This window comes from Vigna angularis, chromosome 8 (genome assembly GCF_016808095.1).
Source record: "Vigna angularis cultivar LongXiaoDou No.4 chromosome 8, ASM1680809v1, whole genome shotgun sequence".
In the NCBI taxonomy this organism is placed as follows: Eukaryota; Viridiplantae; Streptophyta; class Magnoliopsida; order Fabales; family Fabaceae; genus Vigna; species Vigna angularis.
In genome coordinates this window covers 15,172,492-15,192,419 of record NC_068977.1, presented here as the reverse complement: position 1 = coordinate 15,192,419, position 19,928 = coordinate 15,172,492, and the positions used below count along the sequence as shown (strand labels likewise).

The 19,928-nt window shown below is 34.5% G+C and overlaps 2 protein-coding genes across 4 annotated transcripts; both read left to right on the top strand.

Moving 5' to 3' along the window:
• Positions 1 to 248: 248 nt before the first annotated feature.
• On the top strand, positions 249 to 15,138 carry LOC108345954 (uncharacterized). The gene is made up of 7 exons (XM_017584821.2): positions 249 to 509; positions 612 to 693; positions 4,312 to 4,362; positions 5,121 to 5,221; positions 13,858 to 14,011; positions 14,106 to 14,324; positions 14,835 to 15,138. Exons 1-7 carry the CDS (start codon positions 310 to 312, stop codon positions 14,949 to 14,951), a joined length of 924 nt encoding a protein of 307 aa, XP_017440310.1. The 5' UTR covers positions 249 to 309; the 3' UTR covers positions 14,952 to 15,138.
• Positions 15,139 to 16,181: 1,043 nt separating this feature from the next.
• Positions 16,182 to 18,790, top strand: LOC108345241 (UPF0481 protein At3g47200). Of its 3 annotated transcripts, none has more exons than XM_017583827.2 (3): positions 16,184 to 16,354; positions 17,249 to 18,508; positions 18,620 to 18,790. In XM_017583827.2, exons 2-3 carry the CDS (start codon positions 17,261 to 17,263, stop codon positions 18,665 to 18,667), a joined length of 1,296 nt encoding a protein of 431 aa, XP_017439316.1. In that variant the 5' UTR covers positions 16,184 to 16,354; positions 17,249 to 17,260; the 3' UTR covers positions 18,668 to 18,790. The 3 variants fall into 3 exon arrangements, with proteins under 3 accessions (XP_052723514.1, XP_017439316.1, XP_017439317.1); XM_017583828.2 differs by having other exon boundaries at positions 16,187 to 16,354; positions 17,249 to 18,536; XM_052867554.1 differs by having other exon boundaries at positions 16,182 to 18,508.
• The last annotated feature ends 1,138 nt before the right edge of the window (positions 18,791 to 19,928 follow it).

Here is a 19,928-nt window from a genome sequence, read left to right as displayed (position 1 = left end):
TTAATAATTTAAATGACGTCAAAAAAAATCAAATTAAATATAAATTATAAAAATTAAAGTATATTAAACATTAAAAAAAAAATTCATATCAAACAAAATAAACGAAAGTTGGAGACTAAAATGGTATTAATCATTTATATTATACTAAAATCGTATTTAAATTTTAATTCAAAAGATAAAAAGTTATAAATAAAAAATACATTAATAATATATATAAAGTTTCACGTTACCGTTGCAAGCACATGACTCTTCTGTCCTTATTCTGATCCGTGAACCTAACTCACACAGGGTTTTCAGATTGCGAAATAGATGATGAGATTGCTCGATGCCCACTGTCACCTGCAGGACCCCAGAATTTTCAGCAAGGCACAGCAGATCATAAAAACCACACAAGCCACAGGCGTTGTGTACTTTGTCGTTAATGGGGTCTGTGAACAGGATTGGCACTCTGTGAAGCACATGGCCGAAACATTCCCTTGCGTCATACCTTGCTTTGGACTCCATCCATGGTGAAGTCCAATTGTTTCTGTTTTTGTTTTTGTTTCTGTTTCTGGGCTAGTTCAATTAGGATTCTGTTTATGGGTTTTAGGTCTAATGTTATGCGGTTACAGGTATGTGAACGAACGGAGTCCCAGTTGGTTCAAAACGTTGAGAGAGTATTTTGGTTCTACACCATCTGCTGCAATTGGAGAGGTAATTGTATGGTTCTATGACAAAAGGGGTGCATGGAAACTGAAACAGAACCTCTCTCCCTTTTTTATTAGTTTTTTCTATCAGGAGGAATTGAACTTATGTGGGAGCTCATGTTCAACCAGGTTATAAATATATCATTATAATAATAGTTTATAGGAAAAATATTTATATTCTACTTTTAGAAAAATGGTAGCATCACTTTCCTACTATACTATTGCTGATTATCACTTCTAATTTGTTTTAGAGAGGAGTATTCAACAGCATGGGTAATCACTTCAGCGATTCCTAGACTTTAACCTTGAGGACAAGGTTGCTTAAGTAGGGGAGGGTAATGATAGGAAGGGGAATGTATATATGAGAAGAAAGTATGTAAAAAAGTAGTTAGTTGGTTAGGAGGTTAGGAGGGGTTAGTCTTTCTAAAAGGAAGACTATATATAGGTTGGGGTCCTTATGTTTTGGGGAGGATGTTTGTTTGTTGGAGAGCGTAGACAGGATCTTTGGTGTCTTGTGGGAAGGGAATATTGTCCCTTGGCTGTGTTCATGCTGTGTTGTTGTCCTAAATCAATTTTAAGAAGTACATTCAGTGAATTGGCGTGTGAATTATGTTTTTCTGGTTTCTTCTATCAAGAAACCTAACACAGAATTAAAAATGATGTATGTAGGGACTAAAAGGGTTTGATATATTTAGTTTTAGTCCTTATAAAGATTTAATACCTTGAAAATCACTATAGTTTGACATAAACAAAGGTTTGTAAGGGAGAAGTACTAAACAACGTTACTTTTGATAACTAAGGAGACTAAAAAGGTATTTAATTGTTGTAGGCACAAAAACAGAATTTCAAGATATTTTGCTAGATAAGAAGCATTTTATCATTCATTATTTGATGTTTGAGACTTGCCCTTTTAATTGGTTCAACCCATGTGCTTTTTCTTTTCATGTTTCCTGCTAGAAGTTTCACTATTTTTTCTCTGATTTTCTTTGACTATTGATTTTGTGAACCATCTAGTCTAAAATATTCTGGAACACTGATGTCACAAACTGTAATGCCATATTTTGAAAGTTAATAGACTATATTAGTTTAAGATGCAGGACAGGACAAGCATCATAGGTAGAGAAAGGCCAAGATAGACTATAGGCGATGAAGTTAAGAAGGATTTAGTGGTTCATAATTTGTTTATAGATATTGAATATAGTGAAAAACTAGGTATAAGATTAATCTCTCTTGTGTAGAAAAAACACATATGGTACTATATTTATAATGAAGAAAATATGGGCTAAGCCCAAAATACAAATGATATGAAAGAAATAATAACATATAAACAAAAGATAAAATATAAGATATCTATGATATCTAACACTCTCTCTTAAGCTGGTGCATATAAATCATATGTACCAAACTTGTTATAAATATAATCAATTATCGGTCCTTGTTAACTGATCACTTGAGTTAATGAACTCTATCTTGATGTCTCCAGATACAATCTTCTTTCGAATGAAATGATAGTCAATCTTAATGTGTTTGGTCCTCTCATGAAAGACATGATTATAACTAATATGAAGAACAACCTGATTGTTATATATAAGGGTCATTTGAGTGACATCTCCAAATTGTAACTCTCTAAGAAATTGCATAAGCCAAACAAGTTCACAAGTGGCTGAGACCATAGCTTTATATTCTGCTTCTACACTAGATCTTGGTGCAACACTTTGTTTCTTGCTCTTCCAAGATATCAAGTTACCACCAATGGAGACACAATATTTGGAAGTAGATATTCTATCAGAAGGAGATCCTGTCCAATGAGCATCTGAATAACAAACAACTTTTGTATGGTTATTGGAACCTTATAACAAACCTTTTCTAGGAGATCCTTTAATGTACTTTAATATACGAATGACTGCATTCCAACGATCTTCAAATGGGGAATTGAGAAATTGGCTCGCCACACTAATTGCAAAGGAAATGTTAGGATGACTAACTATAAGATAATTCAATTTTCCAATTGATCTTGTATGCTGCTCAGGATCTAAAATAGGCCCCCCCTGATTTGGTAGGAGTTTGGTATTAGGATCTACGGGTGTGTCAACAGAATTTGAATTCATCAACCTAGTTTCTTCTAAATTATTCAATGCATACTTGCTTTGAGATATAACAATAACACATTGTTGGATTGTGCTACCTCAATACCTAAGAAGTAATCTGAGTTTGCCAAGATTTTTGGTTTGAAAATAGTGGCAAAGGTGTTGTTTCATTTGGGAGATGTCATGGTGGTCACTTCCTGTAAGATCAATGTCATTAACATATACTATCAAATAGTCTCATGCAACACTTGAGTGACGTTAAAAGATTGAATGATCTGCCACACTTTGAGTCATACCAAATTGTTGAACCACACTACTAAATTTGCCAAACTAGGCCCTAAGAGACTGTTTCAAGCCATATAAAGATTTGTGAAGACGACATACAAATCCAAAAGACTCTCTCTGAACAACAAATCCTTGAGGTTGTTTCATATAAATCCCTTCCTGCAAATCTCCATTGAGGAAAACATTTTTGACATCTAGTTGATAAATATGCCATTGTTGAGGAGCAACCATAGCTATAAATAAACGAACAGAAGCCGTCTTTGCTATTGGAGAAAAAGTATCATGATAATCTAATCCAAAAATTTGTGTGTAACCTTTGGCTATAAGACGAGCTTTGTGGCGATCAATAGTACTATCAGGACAAACTTTGATAGCAAAAACTCACATGCAACCAATAACATATTTCTAGACAGTAATGGGGCGAGTTCCCAAGTTCCACTATTGTAATGACCATTTAGTTCATCTAGCATGACCTGACACCAACAAGGATGGACTTAGACATCACCAACAAATTTAGGAATGGACATAAAAGAAATAGACGAAAGACAGGTATAAAAAGGTGAAGATAATCTATGGTAACTCAAAGTAGTATAATGTGGAGAAGGATTACGGGTAAAACGTGTACCTTTACGGAGAGCAATTAGAAGGTCAAATTATGTTGTCAAAACCAGAGGAGACAAAGGAGTTGGCACTTGAATTGAGTCACATGGTGGTTGTTGGGAACATTGTCTTCGATTATAAGCTTGAAGTGGAGGTGGAAGAGGAGAATCTGATGGTGGACTAGGTAAATAGAAGATATTGTTAAAAACAATATTAACAATATCTACCAATATCAAACAATAGCAAAAGTCTACGTTTCTCTAATTAACATAAAAGGCAATATATCTAACAAGTATATTTGGAACAAGCTTAGTACATATGACATATATGTTCCAGCTTGAGGGGGAGTGTCAAAATGTAGTTAGCTACAAATTTATGAGAAATTACTTGTTACATAATCTAGGAAATTAAGATGATTGATTCCTAATTTTTATTATAATTGATTTTGTATTACGATATAAATACATACTATGTGGTGTGCATTAGATACACAATACATTCAGAACATATACAATTCTATAACTTTAATGTTTATTTATAGATATGCATGTTCAACCATTTTTAATAAATTTATGGAGGAAATTGCTTTGCTCTTGTTTTCATTGATCTTTAAGTTACCATTTTATGTGATTGAACTTTTGACTTTTCCTCAGATTGGCTTGGACAAAGGATCATATGGAAGGAAAATTGACTTTTCTGAGCAGGTTTAAGCGTGTCATTTTAATTTTTGCCTATATGTGTATTTTTCTGTTAATTTTGATGCTCTAATAACTTTCAGAGGAGCAATAAGTATATATGTGTGTATCTGCAATTCTGCATGTAACTAATGTGTTTTAAATATGGGGTTGTAGGTGTGTACGGAGAGAATAGGGAGAAAAGTGACTCTAAATGATATTCTCTTGTGTATCGTGTTGTAGTACAATTTGATGCTGTTGTTCATGAAACCTTATTCAGTAAGCCTTGTTTGTAGTAATAATAACTAATGCATAGACATATAGGCACATTCACATATTTGCATTAATTTTCAAGAAACCTGAGTTTGTGGTGTGTTGTTTTATCTAGGAATCTGAATGGTGGGTGCCATTTTTGTTAATATGGCTTTACTGTCTAAAGGACGTAGTAATTTTCAACAGACTATGAAGCATGGTGTTTAAGTTTGAAAATAGATCAACCTACAATTAGCTTTTAATTATATATTTAGAGTCATGATAAAAATTTTTGTGGTTTGGAAAGGTGCTTACTTGGGTCTACTGTCTTTAAAGTTAAGAATGTCATTTGATTTATCAAATAGAGTTGTAGCCTTCTAGAAATTGTGGAAACGTGGGGCTACTGAAAAGAAAATAACATTAAACTCTAACTTAGGAAACACATTGACTAATCACGTCGAGGATGGAAGATGTCCTTTTCTGCAGAAGAATGTTGCTAGATTGTTGGTTGCTAATGCATTGGGACATCTGTGCAGGTTGAAGTATTGAGGCAACAGCTTGAACTTGCAAAAGAGTTGAACAAGCCAGCATCTATTCATTGTGTTCGTGCTTTCGGTGATCTTTTTGAGCTAATGAAGTATGAATATCTGTTCTTCTTTCTTTAGGTTCAATTGCTTTTATTAAACTATAGGAAACAGAGAAAGATTGATCAAGGACCTTGTTTCCAAGAGATTACAAATACTTTATTTATATTGAGAAAAAGACATTAATATAATAAATAGAAGAGATTTGATATTCTCTAAGAATAAAAATATGATATAGGAATAAATAAAAAATATGATATAGAAATAAATAAAAATTCCTAGTAGTACATATGTAATCCAGACATTCTTGATTATATAGGATTTGCTCCTTATTTCTATAATTATAATACTCCCCTCAAGCTGGATATATGTTTTAGCTTGCTACAAATATAATTGACTTTTGGTCCCTAGGGACTTAGTGAATATGTGAGTCATCTATTCACTATAGTTGACAAATTTAGTGGTGTTGTCTCCATCTTTTGACTCCAGTTTTTTTCTTTTGAAATAACAATCCACCTTTTATATGTTCGGTTCTCTCTCATGAAAGATAGGGTTAGAGGTAATGTGTAATGTTGTCTAGGTGTCACATAAGGTGCATTTGAGACCTTTCTTCAAATTGGAGCTCTTTGAGGAGTTATTTTAGCATATGTGCTCACAAGTGACGAATGTCATTCTTTTTATTCTATTTTTACACTTGATCTTTCCACAATACTTTGTTTCTTACTTTTTCTCAATATTAGTTTACTTGCAACAAGAACACAATAACCTAAAGTGGAGCATCTAGCATTTGGGGACCTTGCCTAGTTAGTGTCAGAATACCCAACAATTTGAGTATTTCCTTTATGTTCATACTTAAGATTGAAACTGTAAAATAATTCTAGAGGGCTTAATTGATCCCTCTCACAATCTTCTATTTATAAGAATAAATTGATACACAAATACATGATAAATAGGGTAACCCTAGACACAATATAATCATGATAAATAGGGTAATCCTAGACATAATATAATCATGATAAATAGGGTAACCCTTGACACACTATAATGATGATAAAATAGGATAAATATCCTAACACTCCCCCTCAAGCTGGAGCATACAAATTGTATGTACCAAGCTTGGAACAAATAAACTCAATCCGAGGACCCCTTAATGACTTGGTCAATACATCTGCGAGTTGATCGTTTGACCCAATAAACTCAGTACATATTTCTTTGGTCAACAACTTTTCACGAACAAAATGACAATCAATTTCTATATGTTTAGTCCTCTCGTGAAACACTGGATTTGATGCAATGTGGAGAGCAGCTTGATTGTCGCAATACATCTTCATAGTATGGATGTCACAAAATTTAACCTCTTGAAGGAATTGTTTCACCCATATAAGTTCACATGTTAGTGATGCCATTGCCCTATACTCGGCTTCCGCGGTTGATCGAGCTACTACATTTTGTTTCTTACTTTTCCATGAAATAATGTTTCCTCCCAGAAAAACACAATATCCTGTTGTAGACCGTCTATCAATAGGTGAACCTGCCCAATCTGCATCACAATACCCAGAGACATGAATGCTTCCTTTATCTTCATATAACAATCCTTGCCCGGGAGCCTTCTTTACATACCTTAGAATGCGAATGAGAGCATTCCAATGGTCAATACATGGAGCCTGCATGAACTGACTAACCACTCCAACTGCAAAGGATAGATCTGGCCTTGTAATAGTGAGATAAATCAGTTTGCCAACCAGCCTCCTATACCTCTCTAGATCGGAGAATAATTCACCTTCTTCTGTCCTTAATTTCTGGTTTGGGTCCATGGGACTGTCTACCGGTCTACAATCAATCATGCCTGTTTCTTGTAATATATCAAGAGCATACTTCCTTTGGGAGATTACAACTCCATCTTTTGATTGCGCTACTTCAATGCCTAAGAAATATTTGAGACTTCCAAGATCCTTGGTTTGAAAATGTCTACACAAGTACTCTTTTAGTTGAGATATTCCAACAGCATCATTTCCTGTAATGACAATATCATCAACATATACTATTAAGTAAACACATTTCCCGAGAGAAGAATGACAATAAAAAACTGAATGGTCTGCTTCACTGCGTTTTAGCCCAAATTTTTGAACAATGGAGCTAAACTTTCCAAACCAAGCACGTGGGGATTGCTTGAGGCCATATAGAGATCGATGCAATTTGCATACCATACCAGACTCCCCCTGAGCAACAAACCCTGGAGGTTGCTCCATATAAACTTCTTCCTCAAGATCACCATGTAGGAAGGCATTCTTGATATCCAATTGATGAAGTGGCCAGTGACGAATGGCTGCCATGGCAAAGAAGAGACGAATAGTAGTCATCTTGGCTACAGGAGAGAAAGTGTCACAATAATCAAGACCATAAACCTGAGTGTAACCTTTTGCAACAAGCCGAGCTTTGAGCCGATCAATTTCACCATCAGGGCCAACTTTAACTGCATACACCCATCGACAACCAACCGCCTTTTTTCCTGGGGGAAGGGGCACCAGCTCCCAAGTATTACTGTGGTCAAGAGCCTGCATTTCTGCAATCATAGCTTGTCGCCATCCAGGATGATCAAGTGCTTCTTTCACATTCTTGGGTATAACAACAGAGGACACTGAGGATAAAAGAGAAAAATAGGAGGGCGACAATCGATGATAGCTTAGAAAATTATAAATGGGATGAGGGTAACGAGTACCTTTTCTGAGGGCAATAGGCCATGCTGAATCATTTGCACCAGGAGGCGTGGGAGGAGGTGACGAGGGAGAAGAATCTGAAGTAGGAGATTCACCATTGTCTTGGGGAGGTGGACTATCCATTGGGGCCCTGTGTGGGATGATCTCAGTATGTGGAGAAACAGGTGTAGAAGGATTGTGATCATGACTGGGAATGACAGAGACAGTGGAGCTATTTGACTCAACCATTGGAATAGGAAGGACCTGCTGGAGGATAGAAACATCCTGAACAGATGGAGAGAAGTAAGAAGTTTGTTCAAAGAATGTGACATTGGCAGACATGTAATACTTCTTAGTTTCAGGAGAGTAACACCGATATCCTTTTTGAAGTCGAGAATAGCCTAAGAAGACACATTTGAGAGCGCGAGCGGAGAGTTTGTCTAGACCTGGAGACATGTCATGAACAAAACATACACAGCCAAACACTCGGGGAGATGTATGAAAGAGAGGATCATTAGGAAACAAAATGGAGAAAGGGACTTTATTATCAAGAGAGGAGGAGGGCATCCTATTAATAAGATAACATGCAGTTAAGATGGCATCCCCCCAGTGATGGACAGTAATATGGGCACCAAGCAAAAGGGTACGAGCAGTTTCAACCAAGTGTCTATTTTTTCGTTCTGCTATACCATTTTGCTGTGGTGTATGAGGACAAGTAGACTGATGTAAGATACCATGGGAACTCAAGATGGCAGAAAAGGAGGATGAAAAATACTCTTTGGCATTATCACTTCTTAATATTTTGATTACTTGACCAAATTGATTCTTGATTTCATTCAAAAAGGATGTAAAGATAGCTAACAATTCAGAACGATTTTTCATAAGATAAACCCAAGTACATCTTGAATATTCATCAATAAAGGTAACAAAATATCTATAACCAAAGGAGGAGATACGACTAGGTCCCCATATATCAGAATGGATGATGGAAAAACTAGAATTACATATTGATTGAGACCTTTTAGGAAAGGAAGATCTAACATGTTTTCCTAATTGACATGACTCACATTCTAAGGTTTGGAGACCACTAAGTTCAGGACACATCTTTTTTAATTTGGACAAATGAGGATGGCCAAGTCGATCATGTAGCACTTTAGGATTAAGAGCAGCAACACAAGACACCCTTGGACGAGATCCAAAATGGTATAATCCGCCAGCTTCATATCCTTCTCCAATCTGTCTCCCCGAACCACGCTCTTGTATAACAAAAGATTTATGATCAAAGGTTATTGAACAATTTAACATTTTAGTCAACTGGCTTAAGGAAATTAAATTAAAAGGACAATTAGGGACAAAAAGGACTGAGTTGAGATTGAGGGAGGGAGACAAAGAAACATGACCGACTCCTTTGGAAGAAGTTTTAGATCCATTTGCAAGGGTTATGAAATGAGGTTTTTCTCGAAAGGAAATAGATGAGAACAAAGAGGTATTACCAGAAATGTGATCAGAAGCACCTGAGTCAATTACCCATGAATTTTGACATTCCATAGATTGAGAAACGCAGGCTGTTGATGTATTGGGAGATTGAGATGGTTGTGCCAAGCTGTTAGACTTTAACCTTAAATACTCTTGATATTCATCCTCAGAAAACATAGAAGTAGAGGTTTCAGTTTTCAAAGTGGAAGTTTCAGTCTTCGAAATATTGACGGTTTTGGAAGGGAAACCATGTAAGGAGTAGCAATTCTCTTGAGTATGACCCATCCTTTTACAATATGTGCATTGAGTACGTCCCCGACCTCCTCGTCCTCCTCCTCTAGTGCCACGTCCTCCTCTTCCTCGTGTGGCAACTATGACAGATGGTTCCACTAGTTCATGCGCTTCTTGAGTTTGAGATACCGGGACACGCAGAAGGCGAGTGGTCAATGTTTCCATAGAGGGGACCTCATGACTAGTTAGAAGTTGATCTCTGAGATGATCAAAATCGGGATGTAGGGCACGAAGGATCAACACCATGTAGAATTTGTCTAGTTTCTTTTTTTATATCCTCTAATGGATCTACTTCCAAAAACATCCTAAGTTCTTCGACAGCAGATTGGGCTTCAGTCATGAAGGACACCATATCATGGTCTGCCATTTTAAGAGATGCAAGTTTATTCGTAGTGTCATAGAGACGTTGAATATCGTTGGCATAAATGCTTTGGGCTTTCTTCCAAAAGGAGTGACAAGTTTTGAAAGCCCTCAAAGATACAAAAAGTTTGGGTTCCACTGATTGCCATAACAGGGCACACAACTGGAAATCTGCTTGTTTCCACTGATCAGCTTTTTCAGTAGGCACATGGCTTCCATCTCGCTCAAGGTGGTCATAATGCCCTTGGCCAAGGAACCACATTTCAACGGCAGCAGACCATGATAGATAATTTTTTCCATTTAGCTTCTCGGAGGTAATTGATGGACTTCCAGAGAAGGAAAGAGTACTGCCAGACGCCATTTCTGAAGAAGACGAATAGTACTAACGAAGAACAAGAAAACCCTAAGGGTTTAGACGAAGGAAACTTTGACAGTGATGGACGACGGTGGCCGGCAATGGCGGGCGGTGGCCGGCGGTGACGGTGGCCGGACGGTGGCCGGAGACGGTGGCCGGAGACGGTGGCCGGAGACGGTGGCCGGACGGTGGCCGGCGACGGCCGACGGTGGCCGACGGTTGACGGTGGCCGGCGGCGGGCAGCGGCGGGCAGCGGCGGGCGACAAAGAACTGTGGCGCCGGACAAATATATATTACGAGACAGAAACCAGAGCGGGATCGACCCGCTCTGATACCAACTTAAGATTGAAACTGTAAAATAATTCTAGAGGGCTTAATTGATCCCTCTCACAATCTTCTATTTATAAGAATAAATTGATACACAAATACATGATAAATAGGGTAACCCTAGAGACAATATAATCATGATAAATAGGGTAATCCTAGACATAATATAATCATGATAAATAGGGTAACCCTTGACACACTATAATGATGATAAAATAGGATAAATATCCTAACATTCATAAATTAACCTTTACTAGGAGCCTTCTTAATATACTTTATGATCCTTATGACTTCATCCTAATAGCCTTGACAAGAAGAGTTTAAAAATTAGTTTACTACTCTCACTACAAAGGTGATGTCAAGACCAGTCACATTGAAGTAATTTAGCCTACTAACTAAATGACTTTGTCGTATTGCCCAGGACCAAACTACGGTTCTCTGTGGTTGGGTACTAGTTTTTGACATTTGGGTCCATTGGTGTGTCCACATCCATGTTTCTTTTAGAATGTTGACAGCATAATTTCTCTAGGATATGACCAAACCATTCTTGGATTCTGCAACTTCTATACCAAGGAAATATCTTAGTGTCCAAGATCTTTCATTTGAAAGTTTTGAGAAAGATATTGTTTTAGTCGCTAAGTATTGTCCTTATCACTACTTGTGATAACAATGTCGTCTACATATACAATGATCGTTTGAGAGAATGGAAATTGTTGAATATAGTGAAATGTAGGTATAATAAGGTTATTCTCTTTTGTGTGTAAAATACACATAAGGTAATATATTTATAATGAAGAATAATACAGGGAAATATGGCAAATACACATAAATATGGTAAATAGAAGATATTGTTAGAGATTGTGACTAACAATATCTAACACTCCCCCCAAGGTGGTGCATATAACTCATGTACCAAGCTTGTCCCAAACATAATCAATTCTAGGTCCCGTAAACACTTGGTGAAAATATCTACTAACTGATCCCTTGAGTTAACAAACAAACTTGATCTTGATGTCTTTAGGTATAATCTTTTCTCAAGTAAAATGACAGTCAACCTCAATATGCTTGGTCCTTTATGAAATACTGGATTAGAGATAATATGAAGAGCAACCTGATTATCACATATAAATGTCATTTGACTGACATCTCTAAATTGCAACTCTATAAGTAATTGTTTAAGCCAAACAAGTTCACAAGCGGCTGAGACCATAACTCTATATTCTACTTTTGCACTAGATCTTGCTACAACACTTTGTTTCTTACTCTTCCAAGAGATCAAGTTACCTTCTATTAGAAAGAGATTTTACCCTGTCAATATCTGAACAACAGATAACATTAGCATGGTTATTGTGATCATATAACAAACCTTTTCAAGGAGATCTTGCCTTCAATAGTATCACATTATCAGAAAGTAGATCTTCTATTAGAAGGAGATCTTGCCCTATCAATATCTATATAGCAGATAACATTAGCATGGTTATTGTGATCATATAACAAACCTTTTCAAAGAGATTCTTTAATTTACTTTAATATATGAATGAATGCATTCCAATGATCTGTGCATGGAGAATTGAGAAATTGACTCACCACATTGACCGCAAAGGACATGTTAGGACGAGTAACAGTAAGATAGTTTAATTTTCCAACTCATCTTCTGTACTTCTTGGGATCTAAGAGATGCTCCCCTCATTAGGTAGGAGTTTGGTATTGGGATCCATGAGTGTTTCAATAGATTTTGAGTTCATCAACCTAGCTTCCTCTAAAACACCCGATGCATACATTATTTGAGATATAACAATAGCATTATTGGATTGTGCTAACTCAATCCCCGAGAAATATCTAATCCAAAAGACTCCCCCGAGCAATAAAACTTTGAGGTTGCTTCATATAAATTTCTTCCTGCCAATCTCCATTAAGAAAAGCATTTTTGATATCCAGTTGGTAATGAGATCATTGTTGAAGCAACCATGGCTATGAATAAGGGAATAGAAACCATCTTTGCCATTGGAGAAAAAGTATTAGCATAGTTTAAATAAAAAATTTGTATGTAACCTTTGGTCACAAGATGTGCTTTGAGATGGTCAACCGTACCGTTACGACCAACTTTGATAGGAAAAACCTACTAGCAACCAATAACAGATTTCACAACTAGAATGGGACGAGCTCCCAAGGTATTCTAAAGGGCACGCAATTCCATGCTAGCCGTTTGGATCTACACTTAAGTCCAACAACTTTTTGTCTTATATAAGAAGATATTATAAAAGAATACAATATTAGAAAAATATAAAACATATTTAAAATATACAATATGATAATTAATAATTATTATACTTTAGTAAAAGAATATGGAGAAGTTATTTATAATATCATATAAAATTAAATTATTATATTATTTATAGATATTTTAATATTTTTTAATTTGAAGTAAACTCCTACGACATTATGATTTGAGTTTAATATATGAGTTTACAGTGCTCCTATGAGTTTAAGTAAACTCTATTTGACAACCTTGGTCTCTGGGTACATGTGGGGAGAAATTTTATAATTCATTGTATGAGTAAATCGAGGAATATATATAAACATATAAACATATCATCATACAAAGCATTACATAGGATAGGCCAAACCCCTATACAATATATATCTATAATATGACATTGGGAAAAGTGAGCTCTTGAAATTGTATTGAATTTATAGAAAATGGAAAGCTAATTGAGATACTTGGGTACAACCCTATATATAGACTTAGTGCTCCGTAGGGTAGGGTCAGTTATAACTCTCCCAAAGTGACTGTTAAAACTGAACAGTAAATTGTCATAATGAGGGTCAATTAAAACAGTCTAATAGTAACTGTTGTAACTGACTAACAAAAAAAGTTGTTACAAATAAGAGTATTTTCCTACACTTAGGAGTTAACATATTTCTTCATATTATCATGATTTGTTTCCTTAATTAGCCTAGTCAGGATTATGATCAATAATATCAGTTCAGTGTTCCATTTTCTTTTATCTCTTTTCATCCCTCAAGATCTAAAGCTATGCAATTTCAACAACTTATGTTTATAATTTGGCCAATTTTTTAGCATGGTTTGATACTTAAAATTATCTAAAACATCAATTCAACGGAATGCCATTGTGAAGTGGCATCTTTGAAATTTTTGTCTCCAAAATTTCAATATTTCCAGATCTATGGGGCCTTTTCCTGCTGGGGTCATTCTTCATTCTTACCTAGGTTCTGCAGAGATGGTTCCTGAATTTTCCAAACTTGGTGCTTATTTTTCCTTCTCTGGGTTCCTTATGTCGCTAAAAGCAAATAAAGCAAAGAAAATGCTGAAGATGGTGATTTTCATCATTTCTGATACACGATTAATGTTGAATATAATTTGTACTGAATTTTAAAAAAAGTGACATTCTTATTTTCTATTCTATTTAGGTCCCTTTTGATAGGATTTTGTTGGAGACAGATGCACCTGATGCACTACCAGTGTCAAACATAGATTCTCTTCATTTTGTTGAAGGAGATACTTGTCTCACTGAAGAGTTTCTTCATGCTTCAACTTCTGGTTCTTCCCTCGGTAACTCATCTCATGTCTCTGCAAATGCATCGAAGTTGCCAAAGGATATGCTCAATCATCCGGCAAATATTCATAATGTAAGAACCTCAAGTAACTGTCACCTTGTGTTTTTAGTTATATGATTGATTCCCTTGGAGATATATGTTAATATTTTTAATTAAAGATCACAAAAATCTCGTAGTCTGAGCTTACTATAAGTGGAAAGCAACAATAACAAAAAATTTTCTGGTAATTTAGAATGCATGGATAAATTGTATGGACCTCCCTTGTTACTTTCAAATTCTATCTCCACTATATTATGCATATTACCGAGGTTAATTTCAACTTTGATTAAATAACAACAAAAAAAATTATTTAAAGGATTGTATCTTAGTTTTCTATTACACGTACGAGGGTTTCCCTTCTCACGTTAGTAAAATGACGGACCTCAAACTAAATGAGCAGGGACATTTGCTATCAGTGTGAAGAATATCAACAGTAATAAATTACTGAATTTTAAGTATTGTAGAATGCATATAATGAATGTTTTTATGTTTACTGGGACCGGTTTTGCTAGATTTACATTTTTCAATTCATTATACTCCCAGGTACTTGATTACGTTGCATCTATGCTGGAAATTACGAAAGAAGAACTTGCTGAATTAAGCTACCAGAATGCAGTCCGGTTATTATCCTACGACGGTTCCAAAGTACTTCTAAAGTAGACAAAACACAGGTTCTTGTAAGAAACAATTCTTATCTTGGAAAGTTTTTGCTTTAGGAAGTTCCAACTAGATTTCATCAAAATACGAGCACAGATAGATTACAGGAACAGTTTGCTAACGTGTATGATATTTACGCTGTATGGCTGTCAGTTTATTACATTCAATATATCTAAATTAACGGTTCCAAGTTTTGAAATAATTTTACTATTTCGAATCATGAAAGCTATTAACTACGTATGAGTTAAGCAGTGAGATGTTAAGTATCCATGGATAATTATCATTAGCATCTTTCTCTCCTAAAGTATTTGTGAAATTTCAATGCGTCATCAAGAAATTTAGGATACACGAATGCTGTTTAAATTAGTCTTCAACTAGCTTGCAATCAAACTTTCCAAGAACGAATTTGCAGTTTATTCATATTAGTTTTTTATACTGTAAATGTGCTTGTAAGATTTCGGCAGGAACTTTAATACAAAATATCTTATAATAGCTGTTCGGCTTTCTCAAGTTCACAGCTGGGGGTCCTATGCTCTTCAGTTTCATAGTTTCTCTCTCGATCTTGTGTCAAATCATCATTCTGTTGCGTCTTCTCTCGTTGAGGAAGCCTCGAGGATCCGGATCGCGCTCGCGCTCGCACAACTTCAATCGGTCTCATCTCCTCAGGCGCTTCCATCACACTTGCTATATATGACTTCAAAATTTGGAGGGAAGTGAACTTCCGGTCCTTCTAATCCATTATATCAATTTGACCATCATATCACTTAATTTAAGAGATATTTTTTAGTTTATTAATTAATTATTAATTAAATCTTTCCTTAAATTTATTAATTAAATTAGTTTGAAATTATTAGTATCACATAAATGTTTGATAACTTAAAAAGAGAAACAATGTATAAGCACCTTAGCTTAAAAGTCACTCTTTCTTCTTCAATTACATCATCATATATCCTATAAAATTTATATTCTTTTCGTTTTTTTTTCTTTCCAGTAGTTGACATATTAATAGGGTAGTTGAGATATTCATTAAAATTTCGGATGTACATTTAATAAGCCTTAGAAATTGTCTCACTATTATATATACAAAGTCATACAAAATTCTTTGACCGCTGGTGCAATTTCTCTTACTCAAAAAGCGAAATCTATTGTGTGTGATAAGAAAAGTCAACATGAATTAGTTCCTTCGATGAAGTCAATGAATCTGTATAGCTATCCATTCACGCGTTTATACATGAATTTTCTGTAATATATAGTCAGAATTGTTTTCCAGTACCTCTGCCATTGCATGACTGAATACACACCAACCAGATCTTCAGATTATAAATATAATACAAGTACTTGCTAATTGCTCCTCACTCATCACAACCTTGTTTGTCATCCTTCTAATCTCAACAAAACCAACTCAGGTTCCTTCTCCTTTTTTCTCTAGTTAGTTCTTATCCTTTAAGTATCTACTGCTTTAGCATCAATGAAATTGTCAATATTGGAACTGTATTTTATAGTTGATAAATGCTAATTATAGTCCATCTTTTCTTAAACTGTGTTCGTATAGTGTGCAATACATGATGATATTTTTATTGCATAATTACTCTTTTTTTTTCATTTTAGTATATTAATAAATAAATTGTTGCATGACAATTTAAAAGTATATTTGCAAAGTTGTTATGTTAAAAAAGGTTAATTACTGACAACTATTTCTATTATTAATTACCACGAACACTCTTTATTTTAAAATAAAATTATTTTAAAACTTAATATTTTAATTAGACATAACAATGTTAAAATAATTAAAATTAGTGAATGTATATTTCATTGTTTATCTTTGGCAAGATTAACCCAAAAAAATGTTTACAATATTTTCGAAAGTTCAAAATTTAAAAATGATTTTAATTAATATTAAATTTAGATTATCAAAGCTTATAATTTTGAATTTAACTATTTAGTGTCAAGTAAAATTTTGCATGATTTTTCTAGATGTGGTATGCCAAATCGTTTTTTTAACATAATAAAAAGTATAACATCCAATCTCTTTGTCATACTGTTTCTTGTCACTTATTTTTGTTATTAAATAAAGTATATGAACAGTCCCTAAAATTATAAAATTCATGTTACATAATCTTTTAACTATTAAAGAAATTTCTTTAGATTAATAGTTCAATGTCAGTAATTATATTAATGTAGAGACCAAACTGAGATATTCACAATTTCTATCAAGGAAAGGAGGTAACATCTAGGAATTAAATTGGTTATCTATCCAATTTATTAATATTGTAGTCAATACATCAACTTTCACGTTACAGAATTTTAACCAAATGGGAGGACGATCGAGAGATTTAGCGGGTGAAATACAGAGTTTAGAGAGAGAATGGACAGAGATGCTTCAAGATGTGAAACCTCCAGACATGGATGAATTCCACAGGCAATGCATTTATAGGGTACCACCAAATATTCGTGAATATAATCCCAAAGCCTACACACCTCAAATTGTTTCGATTGGCCCTTATCACAAAGTACGTGACGTTGGAAAAGAAGACAACATTTTTCAGTCAATGGAAACTCTTAAACTGAAGTATCTCAAGGGATTTCTAGATAGAACCAATATGAGAGATTTGGTTGTGAAAATGAAAGAGTTAGAAGAAAGCAACATTCAAAGTTGTTATGCAGAGACTATTGAATCTAATGATGATTTCTTAAAGATGATTTTAGTTGATGCTTGCTTCATAATTGAACTTTTTCTAAGATGGCATAGACACAGTGACTGGAAGGGAAAAGACCGTTTGATGCAAAAACCACGGATGCTAGGCTATATTGAGCTTGACTTGCTATTACTGGAAAATCAACTTCCTTTCTGTGTTCTTGACGAACTTCACAAGCTCACTGGTATGAATGAGAACTTTCTTGACATTACTTTAAAGTATTTTGAAAGCAGACTTTTCGGAAACATGCGTCCAGAAGAGAGTCCAAAACACTTCACTGATTTGTTAATATCTACTATAATATCATCATCAAAACTTGGTCTTGAAAAACTAGAGCGATGCAAAGAAGTTAAACATGTATACAGTGCAAGCCAACTAATGGAGGCAGGTCTTAAGTTCGAGGTCAATCCTAATACAAGCTTTGTTGATTTGACCTATTCTAAATATGGAGTGTTGAGCATGCCAATCTTGAATATACATGACAATACAGAACTTTTGTTCAGGAATATGATGGCATATGAACATTGCCACCTTTCTACTACAAACATCATTACTCAATATGTAGTCATTCTAGATTTTCTTATCAACACTGAAGAAGATGTGAACATACTTGTTGAAAATAAAATTATTGTCAATGGTGATGCTAATAAAGTGGCTACGATGTTTAATAATCTCACCTCACAACTTAGCATCCCAGATTTCAATTCACACTATTTCTCCATCTGCAATAGCTTAAATGAATTCTATGAAAATCCTCGCAACAAGTACAAGGCTATCTTCATACACGAGTACTTCAACACTCCTTGGAAAATAGCATCTACTACGGCTGCAATTATGCTACTTTTGCTAACGTTTATTCAGACGGTATGTTCAATCATCTCACTATTTCAGGGTAAGAAATTATGATATATTAATACTTAACTACTGTTGTAAAATTAGTTACATCTGTTAAAATCAGTTATGTTAAATGTGTAGGTAATTAATGAGATGGATCGTTATGTGAAGAACAAGAAAGTCAGTTAAGGGAAGAAGACGTTGATGATTGTGTTTGATTGTGTACGTTGTATTTGTAAGAGAACCTTGTAAGGTGATTTACTTTGCTGTTGTTTTTCTTTCATTAAAATAAAGATTCAACTTGTTTTCTAATTTTTCTACTTTGTACTTAACTTTAACTACCTTTTTTTTCACTAAGTATCTTTATTACGACTTCTTACATGATTGTACATATTTTTAAGCAAACAAAAAAATCTTCGCTTTTATCATAATAATTCAAATATTATTATTTTGATCATATCATATGAGAGAACAATAAGAATAAAAAAATATAAAGTGGTAAAGTAAACATTCTTTTATTGGAGTTGGTACATCGTTTACAACGGTGAACTTTTCGTTAGAGATGTGTTTGGTATATGTTATTACCAAATTTGGCTAAGTAGTCTTCAAAGTCGACTAATCTAATTGTTGATGTGTAACCAAGTTTTGAATCACAAAATGGAGAAGATCGACTTACAAAGACTTTTTGACACTTAAGTTATTAGCACAAAGCTGAAGAGAAGAAGTTTTGATGATGTCTCAAAGTCAAGTCTCAAGTACTCTTGTTATAGGAAGATCTTCAGAAAGACTTATATTTTATGTTAAATCTTTTGTGATTTAGTAGTTTGATGTATAAGGTGTGATTTATCTTTGATTTTATGTATTGTTTGCCTTAGGTTGCGCGTAAATGCGTTTTCAATTAGAAAACCTCATTTTTACTCAAGATATTCAATTACCAACTTATGATAATCGATTATGAGTAATTGATTATGACTTGTCATAATCGATTATCACGAGCAATTATGAGATTTTCAAGCAAGTTTTTAACCGTTGTGTATTCATTCATGCATAATCGATTACCATAAGTGGATAATCGATTATTACACGCTAATTAGCTGACAACGGATTTTTACAAGTATCCTTGAGTGAGATCTCTATAAATTAGATTGAGACTCTCATTCTAACATACGAAATACATTGATTTCGAAAATCTTATCTGCTATGTGCTATGATAAGTGTTCTACAGTTTGTGTAACCATTGTTCTATGGTTTTGAGAACTTGGCGTTTGACATAGAGCTAGAACTTTCATTGGGAGTGTAATTGGGTGTTGTTGTTGTTGCTGAGTTTAAAGTTGTTAAAATGTCGACAAGTGTACCGAATCGTATCAAGTAATAATAATTGGTAAGACCAAGTATCGTTTCCCAAGAGACTCACGACACTAAACAATCATGTAATTATGAGATGAGTATG